Source organism: Tachysurus fulvidraco, chromosome 21 (assembly GCF_022655615.1).
Source record: "Tachysurus fulvidraco isolate hzauxx_2018 chromosome 21, HZAU_PFXX_2.0, whole genome shotgun sequence".
Classification (NCBI taxonomy): domain Eukaryota; kingdom Metazoa; phylum Chordata; class Actinopteri; order Siluriformes; family Bagridae; genus Tachysurus; species Tachysurus fulvidraco.
Genome location: NC_062538.1, coordinates 10,482,338 through 10,509,164, shown reverse-complemented (window position 1 = coordinate 10,509,164; position 26,827 = coordinate 10,482,338). Strand labels below are relative to the sequence as shown.

General features: G+C 38.7%; 2 protein-coding genes across 6 annotated transcripts; one reads left to right on the top strand and one right to left on the bottom strand.

The window, feature by feature from the left end:
- Positions 1–341: 341 nt before the first annotated feature.
- LOC113638661 (T-box-containing protein TBX6L-like) lies at positions 342–4,159 on the bottom strand. 3 transcript variants are annotated; one of them, XM_047805742.1, is made up of 9 exons: positions 3,567–4,159; positions 3,297–3,453; positions 3,057–3,159; positions 2,361–2,525; positions 2,102–2,248; positions 1,914–1,984; positions 1,720–1,811; positions 1,311–1,512; positions 342–1,092 (listed from the first exon to the last, which is right to left on the bottom strand). In XM_047805742.1, exons 1-9 carry the CDS (start codon positions 3,580–3,582, stop codon positions 687–689), a joined length of 1,359 nt encoding a protein of 452 aa, XP_047661698.1. In that variant the 5' UTR covers positions 3,583–4,159; the 3' UTR covers positions 342–686. The 3 variants fall into 3 exon arrangements, with proteins under 3 accessions (XP_047661698.1, XP_047661699.1, XP_026995847.2); XM_047805743.1 differs by having other exon boundaries at positions 342–1,095; positions 1,720–1,805; positions 3,567–4,158; XM_027140046.2 differs by having other exon boundaries at positions 342–1,095; positions 3,567–4,156.
- Positions 4,160–12,806: 8,647 nt separating this feature from the next.
- On the top strand, positions 12,807–24,570 carry LOC113638547 (polyadenylate-binding protein 1-like). Of its 3 annotated transcripts, XM_027139835.2 has the most exons (18): positions 12,807–13,026; positions 13,567–13,755; positions 14,048–14,241; positions 14,366–14,481; positions 14,766–14,892; positions 15,065–15,160; positions 15,320–15,649; positions 15,843–15,930; positions 21,306–21,494; positions 21,786–21,979; positions 22,104–22,219; positions 22,505–22,631; positions 22,862–22,957; positions 23,117–23,446; positions 23,595–23,682; positions 23,962–24,095; positions 24,245–24,284; positions 24,460–24,569. In XM_027139835.2, the coding sequence occupies exons 2-18, from the start codon at positions 13,572–13,574 to the stop codon at positions 24,480–24,482; spliced, it is 2,472 nt and encodes an 823-aa protein (XP_026995636.2). In that variant the 5' UTR covers positions 12,807–13,026; positions 13,567–13,571; the 3' UTR covers positions 24,483–24,569. The 3 variants fall into 3 exon arrangements, with proteins under 3 accessions (XP_026995636.2, XP_026995638.2, XP_026995637.2); XM_027139837.2 differs by lacking the exon at positions 15,065–15,160 and having other exon boundaries at positions 24,460–24,570; XM_027139836.2 differs by lacking the exon at positions 22,862–22,957.
- Positions 24,571–26,827: the final 2,257 nt, after the last annotated feature.

The window sequence follows — 26,827 nt, the reverse complement described above, 5'->3', positions numbered from 1 at the left end:
CCTATTCCCCATCTTTATATCACCTTGCTGCTACGTTACACACTTCCCTCAATGCTCATATGCATAACATACATGCAGCTAATATGCTAATATATACATATATACTTTTTTAAATATTCACAAAAACTGCCTTTACACTTTTATGTTGATTTAAGAGAACCGACATAATCCAGCAAAATCCTTGACAAAGCTTTGTATAAGAAGAGATTTTAAAATCTAAAAAACTGAACTAATCTGTAAAGAATATACAGATATTAGAGTTGATTTTTTTAGTAACAAATAGCACAATGACACTGAAATGATTTTTCAAGGTCAGCAAAGACAAAACAATACACAAGCTGTATCATAAGATCTGATAAAGAACTTTAATTATTCAGCTGGTAAAATATATCAGTATCAATTTACAGTATTAACATTAATTTGTCAATTGCACTTTGTTTAATGCATTTAGATTTCCATTAAGATACACAAAGCAAATCATTCTACATGAATCGTTTAAAATCACACATAGCCACATTATGCTTCAGCCCATTAAACTAAGCCTTTATTCTGCCATGTAATAATCTGTATTTGTCTGTTTTCGCTGACTGGATCAAGCATGAGAAGAAAAAGTTCTTCTCCATCTATTCATTTGCCATGTTAATGCCTTTCTGCTGGTTTAGTCTTTCTATTTTCTGGCCAGTTGCTCAGCAAGAGTAGGAGAAGAGAGAGTACTGACTCCACTCTGCCATGTTGTTGTGGTGATATCCAGAGGGATGGATGCTGCGCTCTGACATCAGGTGATGTGGATGTGGGTGTGGTTGAGGGTAGGTGGAGCTTGAATACTGCCCTGCTATATGACCTAAAGGCTGCTCCATGTTATACTGAGTGTACAGTGGCAGTCCTGACCTGGATTTGGAGCACCCTCCAATGCTGGTGGTCATGGAAAAATCTAGCGCTTTTCTCTGAGAAGAACACAGACTCATAGAAGACTGAGGACTTGAAAGCTCCTGATCAGGAACAGTGGCCATGTCAGTAGATCGGGAATCATATCCCTGGCAGTCAGTTTGGGAATCTGTGCAAGTGAGTGAGGAAATCCTACCAAACTCCTGACTTCTGCAAGGAAACCATGAACAAAAATAAATATATATATATATATATATATATATATATATATATATATATATATATATATAAGCTTGACAACCCTGTAGTGAAGGGGTTAGGGTTAGTCACTGTTACCTGTTAGCTACATTAGCTTGATTACATTTAGACTAAGAGTAAAAATGCCCACGCTGCATACTTAACAATAAATGTCGGATATCAGATACCTGTGCAATTGGTAGTTGGCCTGTCCTGGAACAAGCTGCTCTGAGTTTGTGTAGTCCATGGCTCCCTCACTGTGATTTTGGCCAGGTTCCTGCTCTCCTCCCCATGGAGACATGTGCTCATCCTGGGCCATCGGTACTTCTTTGGAAAGCGTCAGGGTTTCTGAATCCTCTCTGTGAGGGTCATATGGAAGCCTTGGTACATCTGTAGGTGACAAATGAAATACAGATTAACCCCAGGCAAGATCATTTACCCAGCAAAATTAAGCACATGCACAGAAAAACAAAATATCTATATAATACTGTAATTTAATGATCTTGCTACCACCCACAAGTCCAAGAATATCTGGGAAAACAGTAAGTATAATAATATCAAAAATAATAAGTAACTATATGATATTTGGAGAATCACCTTGGAAACATCTGAGCTCTGGCTCCTTTTCTGAAGACTTTAGTTTTTTTGCTGAATTCTCTGAACACAGTTGACTTTTTTGAGCTCTGTTCCTTCAACACAATGAAACATATTTACTTTCTTTTAACCTTTTTTCATGCTCAACATTTTTTTTCCTACAACACTGCACATTCTTTCTCAACCTTTAAAATCACCTTTTGCCATGGGTTCCTTCTTCTCTGAATCCCTTTGCAAAGGGGTTATGGTCTATCTTCAGCTTTGTGATCTTTGGGTAAGAAACAGAAAAAAGACAACAAGTTCCAGTTAATAAAAAGTGTCAAAGAACAAAAATACAAGAACAAGGAGTGTGGTCAGGGATCCGTGTATCATTGATAGAGCTGACCTTGGTGTTCTGGTAAACCGTGACTGCTGTGAAGGTGGTTTCAGGGAATGTGAAGGTTTGGAAGACGCTCCATCGGATGCTATAAAGGTCATCAGCCTGCACCACATGGAAGCGAGGCTGGTAGCGATGCATCGAATGCAGAATGATCTACAGATAGAGGAAGTGGGTGAAATGGAGATAGAACATGAGTCCATCTAAATGGCAAAAATAAATAAATAAATAAACAAAATAATGATAGTACTTCATACAACATTCTTACATGGCCTCTCTGGTCCAGTGGATTGTTGGTGAGCTTCAGTTTGAGAAAAGAAATGGGCTGCTTCATCCAATGACTACCCAAACCAGGAGAATCTGGATGTATGTATGTTCTACACGGAGGCTGCGGCTCTGCCTTTCCTGCCACCTCCCACTGATCGTTATTCCACTGTAGTAGAGAAAATGCTCATGTTTTGAAGAAAAAAAAAACAATAATTTTCGGCTTAAAGTGCTCATTTTTGCCTCTGTACTTTATTTCTATATATTTTCTGCCTCTATATTTTACATACATAACATAAAGCTTTAGGATACACACACACCCACACATCTGGGAGGGTGACCTTATGTAAAGTGAGCTGATTGCCTTATATAGACCTTGATTGCTCTACTGGAAGACATTAACGGGGGAGAGGAGGGGAATTAGACTTGACTGGACCCCTAACTGAGGGAAGAAAAACAGGAAGTGATAATAGCCTTTGATATTCACACTGCAGTGATGGGCACTCCACAGGAGGACCACCGTCTGCACTCGCAAATGGTTTTTGGGGGTAGATTTTGTCTTGTTTTGTTCCTGTTTTAAGCATCTTGTCTTTATAAAACAACTTAGAAAGAAATGTAGTTATCTGAGCTAACCTGTTTATGGGTATAGCTTAGTTGCAGTTGCAACAATGATTAACCTTTGACTGCTTTTTTTGCTTACCTTGTACCTGGAATTGTCCACTGGGACCATGTCCACCATGATGAAGTACTTGGCATATGGCAGAAGACCAGACACACTTACATTGCAATATGGAAACATCCTCCTAAAATTACAATTGTAGAGTAAACAAAGTTAATCAGTTCAATCTCAAAAAAAACCTTCAAAGTTGATTCTCAGATTATTTATAATATTTAATAATCGATTTTTTCAGCTTTTTTCAGTTTTTTTTTAAGTGATTACCTGCCAGATTTAGTGATAACCATTTCAGTCCCAATGTCATGAAATGATTTCCAGAGCTCTGAATATTCCAGTTTCATCCTCATATTCCCCTGTTGGTAGGAATCAGCAGGATGAGCCATCGAGGGCAATGCTGACACTGTAGATGAATGTCTCAAGTCTGTAATAGGTATTATATCAATGTTATATGTTAAAATAGCACTGTACACCAATAATGAATGTTATCTGACAATATACTGGTTATTTATTATATGCAATAATCTCATAACGTACCTGCAATCTGCTCCATTTTTAAGAATGTTCAGTGCACTGGCTGTTAAAATATCTTTATATGATATTGATCCTCAGCTGCAGACCTCCATAAATCAGTTGGGGGAAGAACTATAAAAAATCTTAAAAGTCTGCACAGAACCTCAGTTGTAAGTTGACCATCAGGTAAAAACAATGGCAAAATGCCTCTGGCTTGGCTCAACCTTGAGTTTAAAGACATTGACTGAGTGGGTGGGGCCTTTTAGGGTCTGTGTGTGTGTGTGTGTGAGTGTGTGTGTGTGTGGACAAAAGTGAGAGGGTCTATTAGCATACTTTGAAGTGCTCTATTAGCACCGGGGGTCACTGTGTGTGGTTGTTTAGGACTAGAGCAGCAGGAGGAGTTGAGACATGGATCAAAAGGAGCCTTATGAGGATATTATCATGTAGCTGAGAGAAAGTCGGCCAGCCATGCGTTCAGACATGCCTTATGTTGCACTCTTAAGTCTGTTTTTGACCTATAAGGATATAAAATAAACCTGTAGCAATACCACTGTGATGTTGATGTGAGAAAATGAGATTTGTGAGCTGGAAAGAAATAGAAGGACATTACAAATCCATACAGAATATGATTTAAAAAGAATTTAATAGTGTTCCTCACCAGTCACCTATCAGCTGTACTGTATAACTTTTATGACTAATACCTTCATGTTTTAAAATTTACATTATTTTGAATCAAAATATAATTTTGATATTTTTAAAATAATTTCTTCATAAAAATTGAATTTTAAATTTAGTTCTTATCTCTACAATCAAAAAAGGATTCATTTAAAGAAATGTATATCACAGCAAACCAATAAAATATTTGATAAAACACTATATGATGAACTGGTTTCTAGACATTTGTTCTAATTTATAAAACCAAAAATAATGCAATGAGGTGAAATTACCTTCTGTACTGATATGTTGCTAATTTAAAGACATGATTGCAGGAAGCAATTAATCTATTAGTGCAGTAAAACACTTAAAAATAACTGTTATGATATAGGATAAATAATCATACAGCATTTTAATTATAATATAATACCAGTTTGCAAGTCTGTCATCAGAAGATTTCAGATTTTTTTATTAAAAAAGTTGCAAGACATGATATTTGCATTTATCTTTTAACACAGATCATGCGTCTCATTTTATGCTCTTGACTTCCTTCTTCCTGAACATGGACCTGACTTTTATCTATCATTTGAGTCATGCTAATGCCTTACACACAGTTGTATCCCCTTCTCCTCACATCGGCTCTGCTTGAGTTTGTATATTGAGCCCTGTCTGGCCTTGACAATGGGGAGATGGGCCTCTTAATCCTATCAGCACATGGAGCCACGACGGCACACAGTCCTTAAGTTCTTATGCTCCGGCCAGTTAGCAGCCAGTTAAAGCAGGAGGAGGAGGTGGTGGTGTGTGTGTGGGTGGTGGGGTGGGGAGTCTACAGGAAGCTCAGTGATGTCCCACAAGGACAGGGTTGGGGTCTAGGGTGGCCTGTCTGAGGCCCATACACATGTTAAGTGCTCAGATGGTGCAGAGATGGAGGAACATTCGCACACATTCAGCAAACCCTCTAAGCCAATTAAACAAACAGCTGAAGACCAACACTGAACTTAGATGGGAAACACACAACACATTCTTGTACAATTAAATAATGCGTTTGTAAATTCTCACTGATGCTGCAGGAGATTTGAAATAAAAGGTACATAAGAACAAAGAAACAAAAACAACGTAAAAAAAAAACAGCTAACATTAAAAACTTGCTGTGTGTGAATAATTGAACATTGGTCATATTTTGATATTATAATAATATAGTTTGTTTGCACTTTTTCCTCTTTTATATTATATTATTTTAGATATAGGCTTAGTATAAATCTGTAGACAACACTGCAATGGATTTCACAAACTTCCTTTTCTGAAAGAAAAACACTACAGAGTTCATTTTATAGGGTTCTTTATGGTTTAGGGCTCCTTAGAACCTGTAAAGGTTTACCTAGAAGGACAAACTGAAAAAGATTGAATCTCCTATTTCCTTCTGTTGGTTATCTGGTGTCTGAGTTAACAAAAAATGAAATCCTCCAGACACCAGTTCAACGTCATTATGTTGACTTCATTAACATCATTAACCAATCAAAACACTTTCTAAAATAAAATATAACAAAACCAAATGCAAGCTCTATATTATCACCTATTATCAATCATTTTTAAAGTTCTGCCATCAAATTTTAGCAAATGAATTGTTTTTATTTGTTTGTTTATTTGTTCTCTTGCTTTTGCTTGTTGTTAATGTTTAAAAGGATTATTATCTCCACAAAGCCATTTTGAAATACCACTGTGGGAGAATTTCCACATGCACATTTAAAACACAAGTCTCTGGCCATAAGCTTCCCTTTGTTTTTGTTAATGATGTTTTGGGGTTGAACTTTTCTTTTGTACAGTAGAAAATGCATCTTGTTCCTGCTTTGAGTTTTTGTGTCTCAGTGAGTCTTGTGGATATGTCTGTCTGTTTCTCTGGACAGGACTTAACACTGAACATTCTGAACTATAACACCCTTAATGTCATTTTTCCTTAATGTCATTAACAGCCTTAATGTCATCTTCCATCCTCTTTGGCTTAAATGTTTCCACAAGGTATTTGTGGAAACATTTAAGCCAAAGAGGATGGAAGATGATATAAGATATTATGAGATGTATGATCGAAATATGTTTATAGCACTTGGCACACATCCTTATCCAGAACAGGATTTGAACTCACTTACCTTACAAACAGTATTTGAGTGAGGGTCTTATTTACTGATTTCCACTTCATAATTTTACCACTTCCTAATATAAAAGTATGTCCAAATCACACAGGCTACAATATCTACAGAAAACATACAGCTCATACATACAAGTCTTCTCTGTCTCTGTCTCTCCCTCTCACACACACACTCGCACTCAAGCTCTCACACACACTAGACATCAATACAAAGACTCAATACAAATACAACATTCAATGGAGGATTTCACAAGCACCAACTCATCCCAAAGACATGCCTGTTCTCTGTCAGAGCATGTCCTCATACCCCTGAAGCATTAAGCATAAATGGTTCACTTTAAGGTGTACAGTATATCCTCAGACCCCACCTTTTTTGCAGCTAAAATAAAATGCAGATTAAAAGGTAGAAGGCAGGAAATTGTAGAGTATCAGCTCAGAGAATCAGATCATATGTTCCAACTCATCAATAAGACCAGAATCTTTCAAACCTCCAAATGGCCAAAATAAAAAAGATAAAAGAAAAAGTTGTTACTCTATGCAAATTGATTATCTTGTGATCCCAGCATAATAGGTTATTATGAAGTGTCTATATTTGGTATACCACTTTTATACCATGGTATACCATTATAAAGTATAATTAAATGTTAAAAAACAAATGCCACAGGAAGCTTCTATACAGTGCCATTTCAAACACCAGGTCCTGGTTGTGACAATATATAAAAAAGTAAAAAAAGAAAGGCTTAATAAAAAAAAGATATGTTGTTAATCTACACCAAATATAGACAGTAGGATAAATAATTATATTTATTAAATTCAAAAATATAACTGTTTTTATATAATGGTTGAATAGAGTTGACCCATGTGCATTGTGATCGCAGAACAAACATAGCAGTTTTATTGAGAATTTGTTAGAGAACATGCATAAACACACAACATCAATTAGTACAAGATGCTATCAAAACAAAGAAGAAGATTTGGGAAAGTATTTGGGAAAAAAAAGAACATCAAAAACTCCTGTATTGAAAATGGAAGAGGAGGCTTCCGTGCCAGTAACCAGGTAAAGAGTGCATTAGTCAGAGACATTTGTTATTCATTTCTTTTTACAAAACCATGATTATATTTAATCCTATAGTAGGGCACAAAGTATAGTTTCTAATAATAGATCTATTATTGTACAAATAGACTACAAACATACTAAAAGTGTGGAGCAATGCATTTGTGTAAGAATGTAATAACCCAAATAATTCTCCCTTTAATTGACTCTTGAAAATCAGGTTCTTGTGTTTGCTTGCTACTTTTTGGAAATCCGTCTGTTCAGTGCTTGAACATAAGTGACAGAAGGTCCTGTTGAGGCAGAAATCTCAGGTCTGGAATTCACACTGCACCTGAGGGCATGCATGCATTCAAAGCACAAATTATTTTGCCCTCTTCCAACCTACAAGCCCCCTGTCAAAAAAACCTAAAGGATTACAGTAAAAAAGCTGTACAGGATTCAAATTAGAATTTTTATCATATCTTTGAAGCCATTTCCGATCCCTAAATAATTGTTTAAACTGATGTTTTCCATTAATTATTGAACATTAATACAATACAGAATAAGATGTTTATAGAATGGTTACTTCTAAGTAATGATAATTGTCTTTAGTTAGATTTCTATAATGAGGTTTTAGAGGTTAGCTTGTTAATGATGCCTGTTTATTAAGGTGAAAAGTGACTCAGGAAGTTCACAGGAAATGTAAATTACAGTGTAACTGTCCAACAGGAACAACAGAATAGTTCTACAAAGTAATCTAATTAAGAAAATATACAACTTTATACAATTCCATATAGATCTGAACAGGAACCCAAATGGATCAGAGAAGTGATACTTCAGGATATTTACGTCTTGTACTTAATTCATATAGGAATTTTGTAGGGTAAAATATCCCCAAACCACCCTCTGTAATTTCGAATAACATTCCAATATAATGAGATTTCCTATAAGATTTTTAAAAACAGGTCAAGCTGAAATTCAAATAGGATTTCAATTCAGCTTAAATGGCAAATCTTTACAGAAGCTTTAATTCTGTAATAAGCGACTCTTACAGACTGCCGTCAACCTATTATCAGAGAAACAGCACCATACTCTGGTGGCCAGGACATTAACAGCAAGGGGTGAAAACATAAAAAATAAAAAACAGATTTCAGACAAATGCATTTATAAACAAACAAACAAATAAATAATAACAAACAAACAAACAAATAATTAAATAAATGAATAAATGAATAACTGAATGAATGAATGAATGAATGTAATTTGATTAAAATGCAAGTGAATAAAATAAAAGGCCAAAATTGAACACTTTATGTTTGGGGATTTTTTTTGTATTGTGGGAAAGTATTTAGGGTTTGAAGCATAGTTTTTTCTTATTTCACATTATTTCTTACATATGTGTGATATAAAAATGTGTTTTTGTTTTATTAGTAATATTGTTTACCCAGAAGTGAAATGTTAAAATTGATTGTTAGAACTAAACTATGAATTAGTTTAGTTCATATTTGATCCTTGATTCAAATTTACATTCAATTTTATTTGTCTAGCACTTTTAACGAGAGAGAGAGAGAGAGAGAGAGAGAAATAAATATATATAAGAAGAAAAAGAAGAAAAAAAATAAATGAATACATAGATTTAAAGTTTAAAATTGATTTTAAAATATGAATTTAAGATTTATGATACTATATGTCTATCCCTATCCCTAATGAGCAAGCCAGTGGCAAGGAAAACCCCCCTGATATGATAGGAGGAAGAAACCTTGAGTGGAACCAGGCTCAGAAGGGAACCCATCCTCATTTGGGTGACACTGGACACTAAATAATGTAAATGTATGTGAATTAATGTAAATGAGAGAGAGAGAGAGAGAGAGAGAGAGAGAGAGAGAGAGAGAGAGAGAGAGAGAGAGAGAGAGAGAGAGGGAGAGAAATTGTTATGTATGATTGTAATGCTGGACAATGTGAATTATGTGCAAAGTGCAGACAGGGACTCCGGGAAGACTAGCTATGACAGCATAAGTAAAAGGCTAGAGCCAGAAGGTTACACAAACACAGAATTTTCTGCCTGATGTTATACATTTTTTCATTGAAATGATTTATGAAGTGATTACTGCTGAAATAGATGGTTTGTGCTTTTCAACTGTTTTTATTCGTAGTTAATTCTGCTACAGTATTAAATAAACATTTAGGATTATAGTTGTTATCTTCAATTATGCTGGAGAAATACACCAAGAGATTTTTTGTAGCTATGATGGCTTTCCTTTCGTGCTAATTGAAATACTGATAATTTAGTTTGACACCATTTACATTCTAATTTCCTAGCTGATTGTTTTAAAATTTGTGTCATTGCTCCAGGGTGCAATGTTTTTTCTCTCTAATTACTTTCCTTTTAAGTGGCACTACAATATCTAGGGTGTAGCAAAACACTGACTCTACATAGGCAGTCACCTGATCAAGTTCTGAGGAATCAGATGACAATCCAATCATGGACGATAATTCTGAGAGACTGTTGGTAAATCTATCTGAAGTAGCAGATTGAGGCACTGTGACTTTATTTTCGAAAGTGTGACCTCCATTATGAGTGGGTTCTTTTACATTCTGGTTAACCCCTACTGAATCTAAGATGGAAAACACTGCTATTTTCAGAGCACCTTCTAACTTATCAGTATGAATATTAAAGTCTCCAACAATTAATGCTTTATCTAAAGAAACAACTATTTTTTAAATGAAATCTGTAAATTCACAGAGGAATGCAGAATATGTATTTACTTACAGAATAAGTCTGTAAATAACAATTAGAGGAAATGATTCAGTCGACTTATTTATTTGTGGCTACATATGATATGTTAGTATAAAGTACTTCGAATGAGTTAAACATATGTGTAGATTCTTGCTTGATGCCTAGCTTATCATCATGAATAACTGCGACACCTCCTCCCCTGCCTGTTATGCGTGGCTGATGTATATAATTATAACCAGGCAGACAAGCTACGTTTTATGTGACAAACTCATTTGGTTTGACCCATTGTTAACACTAAATTTCTGATCAGTAATCATTTCATTAGCCATAAGAGCTTTAGCTGCAAGAGACCTTATATTTAACACTCCTAGCTTTAGATCAAAGGTGCTGGCTGTGCATTCACTATAAAAATTTTTGCTAATAAGTTTACCTAAACAAATTTTCTGAGTGTTTAAAGTTTTTTGTTTACCTCGGGAAACAGTCTCTATATTGTGAACACTGGGTGACGACTCAATGCAGCTAGCAGATGGTCGGATTAGCCTGCTTGTCTGCTCCCTGGCCCTGGCTCTGGATTGTTAACTAGGCCTGTTCTTAAACTACATGCTTTGCTGCAAGAAATCAGAGCAGCAGAGAGAACACAAAATAGATTTTGCATGCACATGCAACTGTGAGTATGAGAGTGTAAGTGTGAGTATGAATGGGTGAATGTGAGAGTGTGAGTGAGAGTGTAAGTGTGAGACTGTGAGTATGAGTGGGGGAGTGTGAGTGCGCATATGAGAGTGTGAGTATTAATGGTGGAGTGTGTGAGTGTAAGAGTGTGAGTATGAATGGGGGAGTATGAGAGGGTGTGAGTGTGATAGTGTGAGTATGAATGGGAAAGTGTGAGAGTGTTTGAGTGTAAGCGTGCAACATTATTAGTTCAATCACATGTGCAGTTGCTAGCCATCCTGGGTGTGTGTGTGTGTGTGTGTGTGTGTGTGTGTGTGTGTGTGTGTGTGTGTGTGTGTGTGTGTGTGTGTGTGTGTGTGTGCGGTTTTTGTTTTGGTATTTGGTTTGCTAAATATAAAGTTGATTAAAATAATAAATAATAAGGAAGGAAGGAAATTACTGTATACTACTACCACCACTACCACCACCACCACCACTACTACTACTACTACTACTAATAATAATAATAATAATAATAATAATAATAATAATAATAATAATAATAATAATAATTATTATTATTATTATTATTATTATTATTATTATTATTATTATTATAACTAGATTTGTAAAGTTCCACGACAATGATGTTGGCTTTGATGAAGCAAGTATTCACAACGGTGAATACTCCACCTTCTGGAGGCGACTGGACATAAGCGTATGTGTGACTTTTAGAGGCAAGTGGACATAAAGCCTGTGAAAGCTAGTGGACCGCTAGGGTGCCAATACATTTGGAGGCGAGCGGATATGAGAATGTGACGTCATCCGAATATTGTCCTGTGTGTTTTAATATGTCACATGTCAGTTTGTGGAAATGTTTTGATTTTGCTTATTTTGGCGGCAGGGCTGCAAGCCAAATCATGTGACATGAGCAGAATACACATGAGGCAGTTCCCCTCATTGGCATTTTTTGTTTTTGCTTATTTGGGGGCGGGGCATGTTACTTCACGTGGTGTCCAGTGCCAGAATCCAGAATACCTGGAGGGTTGCCAATACTTTTGGATAAAAGTGGCTACTGAGGGAAATTTCATGTCAATACTGCAGTCATTATGTGATTCTACTTATTATAATACTGCATTGAAACAGTACATGCTATTCTTAATGTTGAATGATAGATAGATAGATAGATAGATAGATAGATAGATAGATAGATAGATAGATAGATAGATAGATAGATAGATAGATAGATAGATAGATAGATAGATAGATAGATGTGTGGTAAATGTATTGACTGGGGGCCAATACTTTTGGAATCATTGGATTGATAGTGTGGAGTTGATAGTTACATGTAATGAGAGTCCCCTTTACATCTACAGTGACTAGGAGAACAGGAGAGAAGCCGTGCCTGAGCTCTGCGCACGCTGCATGTGTGAGAGCTTAGAGGAATTTTAAGAATTCCCCATTCAAGTGTATGGGAGTTTGGGGGATTTTCATTCATTGGCTACGGGAAAACCAAAAGTTCCATCCATACCCGAATTAAAAGTTCATCCAGAGTAAGGTCCTAAAGGAGCTGGCTGAGTTTGGTCACTCAAAAACTTGCCGAGTTATATACCTCCAAAGTTTACAATGGGAGTTTATGGGAAAAAAAAGGCCAATTTGAGCTTCCGTACCGGGAATGCCGGTATTCCGATTGCTTAGAAAAGTAAAACTTCAGACCAGGGTACAGTATGTTTACGACATCCAAATTTGGTGCATGTAGCTCGAAAGCCCTAGAAGGTGTAGCAATTAATAAAAAGTTGGCTAAGAAAAATAACTCCAGTAGCATAACAGAATGTTGGCTTCTACAAAGCCAACATAATAATAGGTATAATGGGGGCACAGTGGTTGGGTGTTAGCACATTTGCCTCACACCTCCAGGGTTGGGGTTTAATTTCCCACTCCATGTGTGTGTGGAGTTTGCATAATAGGAGACACGGAATGCTGGAGAAGTTACATGCAAAAGAACTTCTACTGTTGTTCCATTCCTGTTCTATTCCAGAGCTTCACAAGAGAATTCTGTTCAATCTTTTGGCAACCACCAACACAAGCAGCAGTTAGCAGCGTTTAAAGCAGCAGTTACAATGCTTAGTACTGTTTAGCATCGTTTTTAGCAGCAGTCACAATGATTAGTACTGTTTAACAGCGTTTATCAGCAGTTAATAGCGATTATCAACAGTTAGCAGCAATTAACAACAGCATTTGATCTTGTATTTTCTGCAACACATACGTGGTCAGTATCCTTGTAATAATTGATTGGTTTGTATTTTTCTAACATTAATATTACTAATATCATGACTTTATCATTCCTTTATTGTTAAATTTATTATCATACTCAAAAGTTTAAGAACTTCTGTTGCATTGTTCAGATTCCTCTAATTTCCACGGATAAAAATATTTGTAGTGTACTTATACTGTCTCTTTCTGTTTAAAACAGTAGGTTATTGTGTTTTTAGGCTTTCTACATGTTCACTTGGAAGTCCAGATAGAGTTTTTTTTAGCTTTTCTCCATCACTGAGCGGTGGATACTGATAGGGATATATATATATATATATATTTGAAATTATAAGTTAATATTTTTAAAATGATTTAATTGTACATATTCATTTATTTATTTTTATCCTTGTATTTTCTTCTTCTCAGTATTTGTTTGTTTATTTATTTTTGTTTTGTTTCCACACTTCTGTAAAGCTGCTTTCAGACAATGGGAATTGTTAAAAGAGCTATACAAATTAACTGAATTTGAATCTAATTTGATTTTGTTTTTCGTTAGTCGAAATGAACTCCGATTCCATGATGCCTACACTGTATGTGGGTGATCTGCACCCTAAGGTGACGGAGCCCATGATTAAGGAGAAATTCGGTGCTGCAGGATTCATTCACTCCATCCGCCTCTGCAAGGACAAAAAGACGGGCTCCTCCCTCGGCTATGCTTTTGTCAACTTCAAACATCGAGCTGATGGTAATACACACCATACAGAACACAGGAGAACGCAGTTTTTACACTATTTTTGCAAATTAATGACAGCTTATAGCCTATGTAAGGCTAGCTGTGTGGTTTCTTTATTATCTTACTGCTTTATTACCTGAATACAATCAAGTTACTGTGTGTGTGCCTTATATGACCCACATTTATTTATTTACTTAGATGTGAGATTAAGTGAATTAATTCCAAAACAATTTTTCCTATAACTATACACAACTAGAATTTGTTATGGAAATGAATTTGCTGTAATTTATTTCCATTCCCTCAGCTGAGCGAGCACTGGAAATGTACAATTTTAAACCCCTTATGGAGCGGCCCATGCGTGTCGTGTGGTATCAGAGAGATCCAGCTCTGAGGAACAGCTGCATAGGAAAATTGATCATAAAAAACCTGGACAAGTCTATGGACAACTTGACCCTTTTTGAAACCTTCTCCGTGTTTGGGAAGGTCCTGTCATGCAAGGTTCGTGATTTGAACTGTTTAGATCTGAAAGACCTCTGTGTAGCATGATTATCATGTTGTTTTTAAATAGTAAAGTCTGTTTGACATGAATTCTGTGTGTTGACATGACTTGTCTCTCCTGAAGGTTGTTGCTAATAACAAGGGCTCAAAAGGGTTTGGCTTTGTCCAGTTTGAGTCTGAGGAGGCAGCGAGTAGAGCGATGATGGAGCTCAACAGCAAATATCTAAAAAACCATAAAGTGTAAGCCCAGTGTAATTTATTGAGTTTTACTAACAGCATGGGTTCAAATGTCCAGTTTTTTAACAAATGTTTTTGTTTACCTTCATCCATTTGATGTAAATATGAAGTCAATCTGCATAATGGCATCTTCCAAATGGCATAAATATTAATATTGTTAAAACAAAATTTCTACATGATGGTACGAAGGCATTTAAATTAACCTTAGCTTGTACTTTTGCTGTTGAAGGCATGAAGACTAACAGCAGTGTTTAGATAAAGACTCTAAGAGCTGTGTTTATGTTCAGGTTCATTGAGCGTTTTAAGCCCCTTGAGGAGCGCAAGGCCGAGAAGATGAACAGAAAGCAGGTGCATGTGGGCCAGAAGCAGACTAAAGAAGAGAGACAGACCCACCACAATCAGAGGACTGAACAAGTAAACGCACTCATACATATACACACATACATACACATACATACATACACATACACACACTCACACAAATACACACCCACAGAAACACACACACACACACACACACACACACACACACACACACACACACACACACACACACACCAGATGTTGATTGACTTGTCTGCTTTAGGGTGTGGGACTCATCATCAAGAACCTTGATTGGCAGGTGGATGATAAGCATCTGCGCACAGAGTTCGCACAATTTGGCACCGTCGTCAGTGCAAAGGTCACTAACACCTAATGAGCCCTACTTTTTTCTTTTCCTACTAATCTGGGTCCATTTCCCCTTAATGACATTGTAGTGTGTGTAGTATGGTAAGCTGACAGAGTGTTTATTTTTCCTCATGGTTAGTATGTTAAGCATGTTCTAATGTGTCTCTTACAGGTGAAGAAGGAGAATGGCCACTCACAAGGATTTGGATTTGTGCACTTTGTGTCATCTGTGGATGCCATGAGGGCAAAACAGGAGATGGACGGCAGGATATGGGGCAGGAAGGTGGTCCATGTGGAAATGGTTCAGCACAAAGAGGAGCGCACAGCTTACCTTCCAAGTCAGACAAAAGGCACCATTAAATCTTCAACCCGTCATGTGCCACGTGCTGTCCACACAGTTCCTGTAGTAGACACAGTCCCAGTTGTAGTTCCAGCTGCAGATGAAGCTTCCTCTACACCTGTGGCATCAATGAGTGAAGTGCAGCAGGAAGAGGACACAACAGTAAGAACAAATAACCCACACACACACACACACACACACACACACACACACACACACACACACACACACACACACACACACACACAATATTCTGCATGGTTAATATTACAGCAACAACATCAGCAACAACAACAACAACAACAACAACAACAACAACAATAATAATACTAATAATAATATCCTCTGTTTCCAGGATGTACCCACATATCCACCTACTGGGAAACATTTAACGAGCTACATGCAGGAATCCTCTCCAGTAGATGACCAGATCCAGATAGCGCGTGAGTTTCACACTTGTATACACACAAACACACACACATCATCATGGCTGATATTCTCCCAGCTCTGCAGCTCAGGCTGAGGCTCAGCTTGATCTAACTCAGGGGTGTCAAACTCAAACTCTTGAGCTAAACACTGTTACTACACAAAACACGGTTGTTGTAGCTGCCTCTCTACATTACTACGATAGAAAAGAGGTGTTATTTGTGTAGTAACAGCATTTAGCTCAGGTCTTATTGACTACAATGCCACTCAGACTCAGTACTACCATCTGCTGACCAAAAATGAAAATGATTTTTTTTTTCATATTGCAGATTTATCCCCTGGGCTGGACTGAACTCCCTGGCGAGCCAGTTCCGGCCCACGGGCCGTATGTTTGACACCCCTGATCTAAGTGAATCTTTAGTGCTGTATTTGACATTTGAAAACTTCTGGATACATGAATAATCTTTCTGTATTCTTTCTGCATCACACATTCAGCTGCTGCAATCTCCATAGTAAATAAACAGCTGCTATCTCTAAAAGTACTGGAAACCTGGTATCCCTGTTAGGTCTGGCCTGATTTGCTGATCCCTTGGAAAATGGCACCAAAGAAATCACAACCACAATAGGGAGACAGACAATACCTTCTTATAGTTTCCCCAAGTGATATAATCAGAATCAGAATCAGGTTTATTGGCCAAGTGTTTTGACACAAGGAATTTGGTTCCAGCTGTTAGCGCCTTGTGTGTGTGGAGTTTGCATGTTCTCCCTGTGCCTCGGGGGTTTCATCTGGGTACTCCGATTTCCTCCCCCGGTCCAAAGACATGCATGGTAGATTGATTGGCATTTCTGGAAAATTATCTGTAGTGTGTGAGTGTGTGAGTGAATGAGAGTGTGTGCCCTGCGATGGGTTGGCACTCCGTCCAGGGTGTATCCTGCCTTGATGCCTGATGACGCCTGAGATAGGCACAGGCTCCCCGTGACCCAAGGTAGTTCGGATAAGCGGTAGAAAATGAATGAATGAATGTTAGTGACTCTCAGAAGTACATACATGTAACTAATACTTTTAATACTACATACTTTTAATGTAAATAATGTATTCCCAGCTCACACCCAGTGTTCCCAGCACAGGCTCCAGATTCACCACAGCCCTCACCAGGATACATGATTTACTGAAGATGAAAAACAAAACAACAAATTATTTATATATACATGTAACTGTGAGAGTGTTCGAGTGGGTATGAATGGGGGAGTGTGAGAGTGTGTGAGTGCAAGGTTCAACATTACTAGTTCAATCACATGTGCAGTTTCAAGAAAATTGCTAGCCAGCCTGTTTGTGTGTGTGTGTGTGTGTGTGTGTGTGTGTGTGTGTGTGTGTGTGTGTGTGTGTGTGTGTGTGTGTGTGTGTGTTGTTTTGGCATTTGGTTTGCTAAATATAAAGTTCATTGTAATAATAAATAATAATAGGAAATTACTGTATACTACTACTACTACTACTACTACTACTACTACTACTACTACTACTACTACTACTAATAATAATAATAATAATAATAATAAAATATAGCTGCAAGCAGCCATTCCGGGGTCAAGCTGATCAGATGCACTCAGAATATGTCGCTGATGAACCATACCAAGTTTTGTACCGATATGGCATTGCATTCGTAAAATACTGAACTTAACGTGAAAATCTCATGGCCACTAGGTGGCGCTGTCACAAAACGTTGCGAAATGTCTATGTCTGTCTCTGTGTGTGTGTGTGTGTGTGTGTGTGTGTGTGTGTGTGTGTGTGTGTGTGTGTGTGTGTGTGTGTCACTGTGGTGCTGATTCTGATTCTGATTCTGATATTAGCACCCAATACATATTGGGTGCCAACCTGCCCCTCAAGTACTAGAATTTGTTTTGGACTGGTGTTTAGAGGGTTTGAGCTAGACACACCAAAGTTGCTAGAGTAACTTAAAACACTGGCCTCTACATGTGTGCCAAATTTCATAACTTTCCTACGTATGATTCTATGGGCTGCCATTGACTTCAATTGCAGAAGAGGAAGAATAATAAGAAGAAAACTAACGATATCAATAGGTGTCTACGCCCCTTCTGGACTTGACCCCTAATAATATCATACTCAAAAGTTTAAGAACTTCTGTTGTATTGTTCTGATTCCTCTAATTTCCATGGAGAAAAATATTTGTAGTGTACTTATACTGTCTCTTTCTGTTTAAAACAGTAGGTTATTGTGTTTTTAGGCTTACTACATATTCACTTGGAAGTCCAGATGGAGTTTTTTTTAAGCTTTTCTCCATCACTGAGCGTGGTGGATTACTGATAGGGATATATATATTCATTCATTCATTTTCTACCGCTTATCCAAACTTCTCGGGTCACGGGGAGCCTGTGCCTATCTCAGGCGTCATCGGGCATCAAGGCAAAATACACCCTGGATGGAGTGCCAACCCATCGCAGGGCACACACACACTCTCAATCACTCACACTACGGGCAATTTTTCCAGACATGCCAATCAACCTACCATGCATGTCTTTGGACCGGGGGAGGAAACCGGAGTACCTGGAGAAAACCCCGAGGCACGGAGAGAACATGCAAACTCCACACACACAAGGCGGAGGCAGGAATTAAACCCCCAACCCTCGATGTGTGAGGCAATATATATCCATCCATCCATCCATCTTCTACCGCTTATCCGGGGCCGGGTCGCGGGGGCAGCAGACTAAGCAGGGATGCCCAGATTTCCCTCTCCCCAGACACTTCCTCCAGCTCTTCCGGGGGAATACCGAGGTGTTCCCAGGCCAGCCGAGAGACGTAGTCCCTCCAGCATGTCCTAGGTCTTCCCTGGGGCCTCCTCCCGGTTGGACATGCCTGTAACACCTCCCCGGGGAAGCGTCTAGGAGGCATCCAAAACAGATGCCCGAGCCACCTCAGCTGACTCCTCTCGATGTGGAGGAGCAGCGGCTCTACTCTGAGTTCCTCCCGAGTGACCGAGCTCCTCACCCTATCTCTAAGGGAGCACCCAGCCACCCTACAGAGGAAACTCATTTCGGCCACCTGTATCTGGGATCTTGTCCTTTCGGTCATGACCCAAAGCTCATGACCATAGGTGAGGTTAGGAACGTAGATCGACTGGTAAATAGAGAGCTTCGCCTTCCGGCTCAGCTCTTTCTTCACCACAACAGACCGGTATATCGACCGCATCACTGCAGAAGATACACCGATCCGATCTCCCGCTCCATCCTTCCCTCACTCGTGAACAAGACCCCAAGATACTTAAACTCCTCCACTTGAGGCAGGAGCTCTCTGCCAACCTGAAGGGGACAAGCCACTCTTTTCCGGCTGAGAACCATGGCCACAGACTTGGAGGTGCTGATTCTCATCCCCGCCGCTTCACACTCGGCTGCAAACCGTCCCAGTGCACACTGAAAGTCCTGATTTGAGGAAGCCAACAGGACAACAACATCTGCAAAAAGCAGAGATGAAATCCTGTGGTCCCCGACTGCGCCTAGAAATCCTGTCCATATAAATAATGAATATGACCGTTGACAAAGAGCAGCCCTGTCGGAGTCCAACATGCACTGGGAACAAATCTGACTTACTGCCGGCTATGCAAACCAAACTCCTGCTCCGGTCATATAGGTACCGGACAGCCCTTAGCAGAGGGCCACATACTTCCAGAGCACCCCCCCTCAAGTCACCACTAGGGACACAGTCGAATGCTTCTATAAAATCCACAAAACACATGTGGACAGGTTGGGCAAACTCCCATGAACCCTCCAGCAACCTGGAAAGGGTATAGAGTTGATCCAGTGTTCCACGACCAGGATGAAACCCGCAATGTTCCTCCTGAATCCGAGGTTCGACTATCGGCCGAATTCTCCTCTCCAGTACCCTGGCACAGACTTTTCCCGGGGAGGCTGAGGAGTGTGATCCCCCTGTAGTTGGAACACACCCTCCAGTCCCCCTTCTTAAACAGAGGGACCACCACTCCAGTCTGCCAGTCCAGAGGCACTGTCCCCAGCCGCCACGCAATGTTGCAGAAGCGTGTCAACCGAGACAAGCCCACAACATACTGAGACTTGAGGTACTCGGGGCGGATCTCATCCACCCCCGGTGCCTTGCCACTGAGGAGCTTCTCAACTACCTCAGTGACCTCAGCTTGGGGGATCGACTAGTCCACAACCGAACCCTCGGCCTCTGCTTCCTCAGTGGAAGACATGTTGTGGGGTTGAGGAGATCCTCGAAGTACTCTTTCCACCGTCCGAGAATGTCTCCCGTCGAAGTCAGCAGATTCCCACCCCCACTGTAAACAGTGTGTGCAGGGCACTGCTTCCCCCTCCTGAGGCGCCGGACGGTTTGCCAGAATTTCTTCGAGGCCAACCGATAGTCCTTCTCCATGGCCTCACTGAACTCCTCCCAGACCCGAGTTTTCGCCTCCGCAACCACACGGGCTGAAGCTCGCTTGGCCCTCTGGTACCTATCAGCTGCCTCCGGAGTCCCCCGAGCCAACCAGGCTCGATAGGACTCCTTCTAAGCTCTCACACACGCAGCGTGCGCAGAGCTCAGGCATGGCTTCTCTTCTGTGTTCTCCTAGTGACTGTAAATGTAAAGGAGACTCTCAATACATGTAACTATCAGCTCCATACTATCACCACACTATTACCACACTATTACCACACATCTATCTATCTATCTATCTATCTATCTATCTATCTATCTATCTATCTATCTATCTATCTATCTATCTACCTATCTATCTATCTATCTATCTATCTATCTATCTATCTATCTATCTATCTATCTATCTATCTGTCTGTCTGTCTGTCTATCATTTATTCAACAGTAAGAATTGCATGTACTGTTCTATGCAGTATAATAATAAGTAGAATCCCATAATGACTGCAGTATTCACATGAAATGTCCAATCCCCTCAGTAGCCACTTTTTTCCAAAAGTATTGGCATTCCACCAGGTATTCTGTTGACGGCACTCAACAGCAAAATGAAAAATTAGCACAGCATGGACATGTAACATATCAAAACACTCAGCACAGTGAGGGGTTACAGGTTTTTGGATGACGTCACAGGTTTTTGTATGACATCACATGTTCATCTCTACTTGCATCCAAATGTTTTGGCACCCTGGCACTCCACAAAACACCCTAGCAACCGAGTGCCGAGATTTGCCACATGCAAGCACCATTCACATTTTCTTCAGAAAATGTACATTCTAGTTTGTTTATTTATTTATTTATTTATTTATTTATTTATTTATTTGTCTCTCTCTTCTGTTTACATACTTCTGTAAAGCTGCTTTGGGACAATGGGAATTGTTAAAAGAGCTAAATAAATAAATTTAATTTGATTTGATTTAATTTGTTTTTCGTTAGTCGAAATGAACTCCGATTCCATGATGCCTACACTGTATGTGGGTGATCTGCACCCTAAGGTGACGGAGCCCATGATTAAGGAGAAATTCAGCGCTGCAGGATTCATTCACTCCATCCGCCTCTGCAAGGACAAAAAGACGGGCTCCTCCCTCGGCTATGCTTTTGTCAACTTCAAACATCGAGCTGATGGTAATACACACCATACAGAACACAGGAGAACGCAGTTTTTACACTATTTTTGCAAATTAATGACAGCTTATAGCCTATGTAAGGCTAGCTGTGTAGTTTCTTTATTATCTTACTGCTTTATTACCTGAATACGGTCAAGTTACTGTGTGTGTGCCTTATATGACCCACATTTATTTACTTAGATGTGAGATTAAGTGAATTAATTCCAAAACATTTTTTTTTCCTATAACTATACACAACTAGAATTTGTTATGGAAATGAATTTGCTGTAATTTATTTCCATTCCCTCAGCTGAGCGAGCACTGGAAATGTACAATTTTAAACCCCTTATGGGGCGGCCCATGCGTGTCGTGTGGTATCAGAGAGATCCGACTCTGAGGAACAGCTGCATAGGAAAATTGATCATAAAAAACCTGGACAAGTCTATGGACAACTTGACCCTTTTTGAAACCTTCTCCGTGTTTGGGAAGGTCCTGTCATGCAAGGTTCGTGATTTGAACTCTTTAGATCTCAAAGACCTCTGTGTAGCATGATTATCATGTTGTTTTTAAATAGTAAATTCTGTTTGACATGAATTCTGTGTGTTGACATGACTTGTCTCTCCTGAAGGTTGTTGCTAATAACAAGGGCTCAAAAGGGTTTGGCTTTGTCCAGTTTGAGTCTGAGGAGGCAGCGAGTAGAGCGATGATGGAGCTCAACAGCAAATATCTAAAAAACCGTAAAGTGTAAGCCCAGTGTAATTTATTGAGTTTTACTAACAGCATGGGATCAAATGTCCAGTTTTTTTAACAAATGTCTTTGTTTACCTTGATCCATTTGATGTAAATATGAAGTCAATCTGCATAATGGAATCTGCCAAATGGCATAAATATTAATATTGTTAAAACAAAATTTCTACATGATGGTATGAAGGCATTTAAATTAACCTTAGCTTGTACTTTTGCTGTTGAAGGCATGAAGACTAACAGCAGTGTTTAGATAAAGACTCTAAGAGCTGTGTTTATTTTCAGGTTCATTGAGCGTTTTAAGCCCCGTAAGGAGCGCAAGGCCGAGGACATGAACAGCAAGCAGGTGCATGTGGGCCCGGAGCAGACTAAAGAAGAGAGACAGACCCACCACAATCAGAGGACTGAACAAGTAAACGCACTCATACATATACACACATACATACACATACATACATACACATACATACACACACTCACACAAATACACACCCTCAGAAACACACATACACACACACACACACACACACACACACACACACACACACACACACACACACACACACACACATACACACACACACACACACACACAGAAACACACACACACACACCAGATGTTGATTGACTTGTCTGCTTTAGGGTGTGGGACTCATCATCAAGAACCTTGATCGGCAGGTGGATGATAAGCATCTGCGCACAGAGTTCGCACAATTTGGCACCATTATCAGTGCAAAGGTCACTAACACCTAATGAGCCCTACTTTTTTCTTTTCCTACTAATCTGGGTCCATTTCCCCTTAATGACATTGTAGTGTGTGTAGTATGGAAAGCTGACAGAGTGTTTATTTTTCCTCATGGTTAGTATGTTAAGCATGTTCTAATGTGTCTCTTACAGGTGAAGAAGGAGAATGGCCACTCACAAGGATTTGGATTTGTGCACTTTGTGTCATCTGTGGATGCCATGAGGGCAAAACAGGAGATGGACGGCAGGATATGGGGCAGGAAGGTGGTCCATGTGGAAATGGTTCAGCACAAAGAGGAGCACACAGCTTACCTTCCAAGTCAGACAAAAGGCACCATTAAATCTTCAACCCGTCATGTGCCACGTGCTGTCCACACAGTTCCTGTAGTAGACACAGTCCCAGTTGTAGTTCCAGCTGCAGATGAAGCTTCCTCTACACCTGTGGATTCAATGAGTGAAGTGCAGCAGGAAGAGGACACAACAGTAAGAACAAATAACACACACACACACACACACAACATTCTGCATTAATAATAATAATAATAATAATAATAATAATAATAATAATAATAATAATAATAATAATATTAATAATAATAATAATAATAATAATAATATCCTCTGCTCCCAGGATGTACCCACATATCCACCAGCTGGGAAACGTCAACCGATCCACATTCTGAAATCCTCTCCAGTAGATGACCAGATCCAGATGGCACGTGAGTTTCACACTCGTACACACAAACAAACACATCAGCATAGCTCATATTCACCCAGCTCTGCAGCTCAGGATTTTGATTTATTTATTTTACTTTACCATTACAAATTGCCAAGTGTTTCATCGTGTAGACTAAAAACATCTACAAGCACATGCTATCAACTCCTCTTGCTTTTTAACACAGTAATAATGCATACAAAATAATCTGGCACCTGAACCTCACTCATATTACATGACTGACTGCTACGATTCACTCTTTGTCTATTCTTTCTATCTGCAGATGATTACATGCTGCCACTTGTGGAGAAAATCCACCCAACTCAGACCGGTAAGATCCAGTGTATGAATTTGGAGGGTGAGAACAATTACAACATCATTAACATGATTGGAGAACCTGAGCTTCTGGATGAAATGGTGAGCAAAAATGAACAAGACCACACTCACCAATCCCTTGATTACACCTATTCACAATTACAGAATTAGTCCTTTACATCTTCATGTCCCTATCCCTTTCATTGACACACATAATATATGAGTGTGTGTGTTTGTTTGTTTGTTTGTAGATGGATAAAATGGACGCTCTAGGAAGCTGGACCCAAGCTGGTGAGGATCTTTAATGAAAACTGCTCATGTGCTGATAAGTCACTAATTTGATACACAGCAGTATTTTGAATTTATATTCAGATGAAAATGTTTCATCACATCAAACTACATCTCTATGTAGCTGTGAAACACAAGCAAGCTGTGTAGCCTAAACCACTCTGCATTTCTCTTTTAGGAAACAATGAAGATGTTCTTTAATGACAGCAGTAAGAAGAAGAAGAAGAAGAAGAAGAAGAAGAAGAAGAAGAAGAAGAAGAAGAAGAGAATGAAGAGAGATATTCTATAAATAAATATTGTACATAATGTTTAATATTATTAAAGTTGTCTGGATTATTGTCATTTTAATTAAAAGAGTTTAAATTAAAAAATGTTAAGAGACAATTTATTTTGCTAAATTCATTAACATTAATTATTACCTGAGAAAATAAAAATCCAATAACTTGTATAGGCAATTGAAAGATAAATGTCTGAACATTCTCCTGAAGTCAGGGATGTCCACAGTGTGGCTGGACAGATGTTAACTAGTCTGTGGTTTCTCAGACTAGCTGCAATATCATTTTTCACCTGATGGTGGCAGCAGATTGTGTTACCGCACTCTAAGGCTAAAATATAAGAGCATTATCTCTCTTACTATAAATGCTAATTAACTTACAGAATAATATGTAATCATGGCTAGAGATAAAAAGCAGGAAGGCAGCAGAGGAAGAAGAGCATGAAAACGATGAAATACTTGCAAGCAAATATTAAAAATGACCATTTTGGGGGGTCTTAGTTATTAGTGAATTTTCCTTATATCCCCAGGGGCTCGATTCATGTGTCCTCCATTTGTGTGCTGAGTCTCCATGTTTTTATTGTGTTTTGGAGGTTTCTTCTGGGTTCTCTGGTTTCCTCAACAATCCAAAGATAGTAGTGTGTGAACGGATGCGTGATTGTGGCCTGCGATCAGTTAATTCTCTGTCCCCAGCGTCCCCCGCCTGGGATAGGCTTCAGGTTTACTCACAACAATGCTAAGCAAACGCAGAACACAGGGAGCATAGACAGCGCTGATAAACATCTTACAGGGATTACTTTAGTACAGCATCTGAGTCCACTTTCACAATGTTGCAGAGTCTTGAGAGGATTTAAAGTGTTGTAGATTAACCTGATTATCCTGCTTCAGAGAGATAGACCAAACTGTCCCTGATTATTTTTAAGCAATTTTAAAGACATAGGTGAATACAACAGCATACAAAGCTCAGCATGATCTAAGTGAAACTTTAGTGCTGTATAATCTTTCTGCATCACACATTCAGCTGCTGCAATCTCCATAGTCAATAAACAGTTGCGATCTCGAAAAGCACTGGAAACATGATACAGCTGTTAGGTCTGACCTACCCAGATTCACAGGCACAGGTTTTCAATCAGATTTGCTGATCCCTTGTAAAATGGTACCAAAGAAATTTACAATCCACCAGCCACAAGAGGGAGACAAATATACCAAACCTTCTTATATTTCCCCCCCCCCAATTGATTTAATGTAAATAATGTATGCCCAGCTCACACCCAGGGTTCCCAGTACAGGCTCAAGATCAACCACAGCCCTCATCAGGATATATGATTTACTGAAGATGAATGAATTTATTCATTCAAATAATAAAAAAAAATCTCTTTTCCATTATCAGCAAAAAATATATATATTCTCAACATAAGGAACGTCCATTATTTAACTGGATTCAGACACAATCATGCCTCACTCGTGGAAGAAATGTAATATATAGAATTGAGATACACAGATATCACCAACATCACATAATTCAGTGAAGTGAACAATAAGTTACTAAGAAGTTTGGTTGAGTTTCATGCAGATCTGAATAGCTGATGAATACAGCATTGTGACTGAAGAGGAAATGACTTAAAAAGAGAGATAATAAAAAGCAGAAAAGACACCAGACCACAAAATATAAGTGAGAATCAGTAGAACTTTATTAGAAAGAGAAAAATTCAGAAGGTCTTCAGAATTCACATTGGTCAAGTTTGAATTTAAGATTGAATATAACATTTGTATACTTCATACTATACAATACTACAATTCTCTGTATTTTATACAACATTAACTATATATTATTAGCCATTGCTGTCTCACATCTCACAGTGTGTGTGTTTTGCATGTTTTCACACTGTAATTGTCTGCATGCAGGCATGTTCACACCCTTCACATGTTCTGAAACTTCAGCATTTCCTGTTGATGTCTCACAGATCTTTGTTCGCATTTTTTCTCTAATCATATAAAACACATGGGGTCTGTGGGTCACACTGGACCATATCTATGTCCTCAACACAGCCAACTGAAACTCATCATTATAGTTTACCCAAATAATAATTTAGGGGAAAGCAGGCACAAACAAACACTTTGTTTCCTCTGGTTTGGAGAAACATTAAAGGTTCAAAACATTTTACTTCTTTCACATTATTATTAATTTTTTATTTTTTTACATATTTCTGGTACAAACATGTCTTGTTTGTGTACTATTTACACAGAAAGCTTAACCTTACCATTTCTTCAT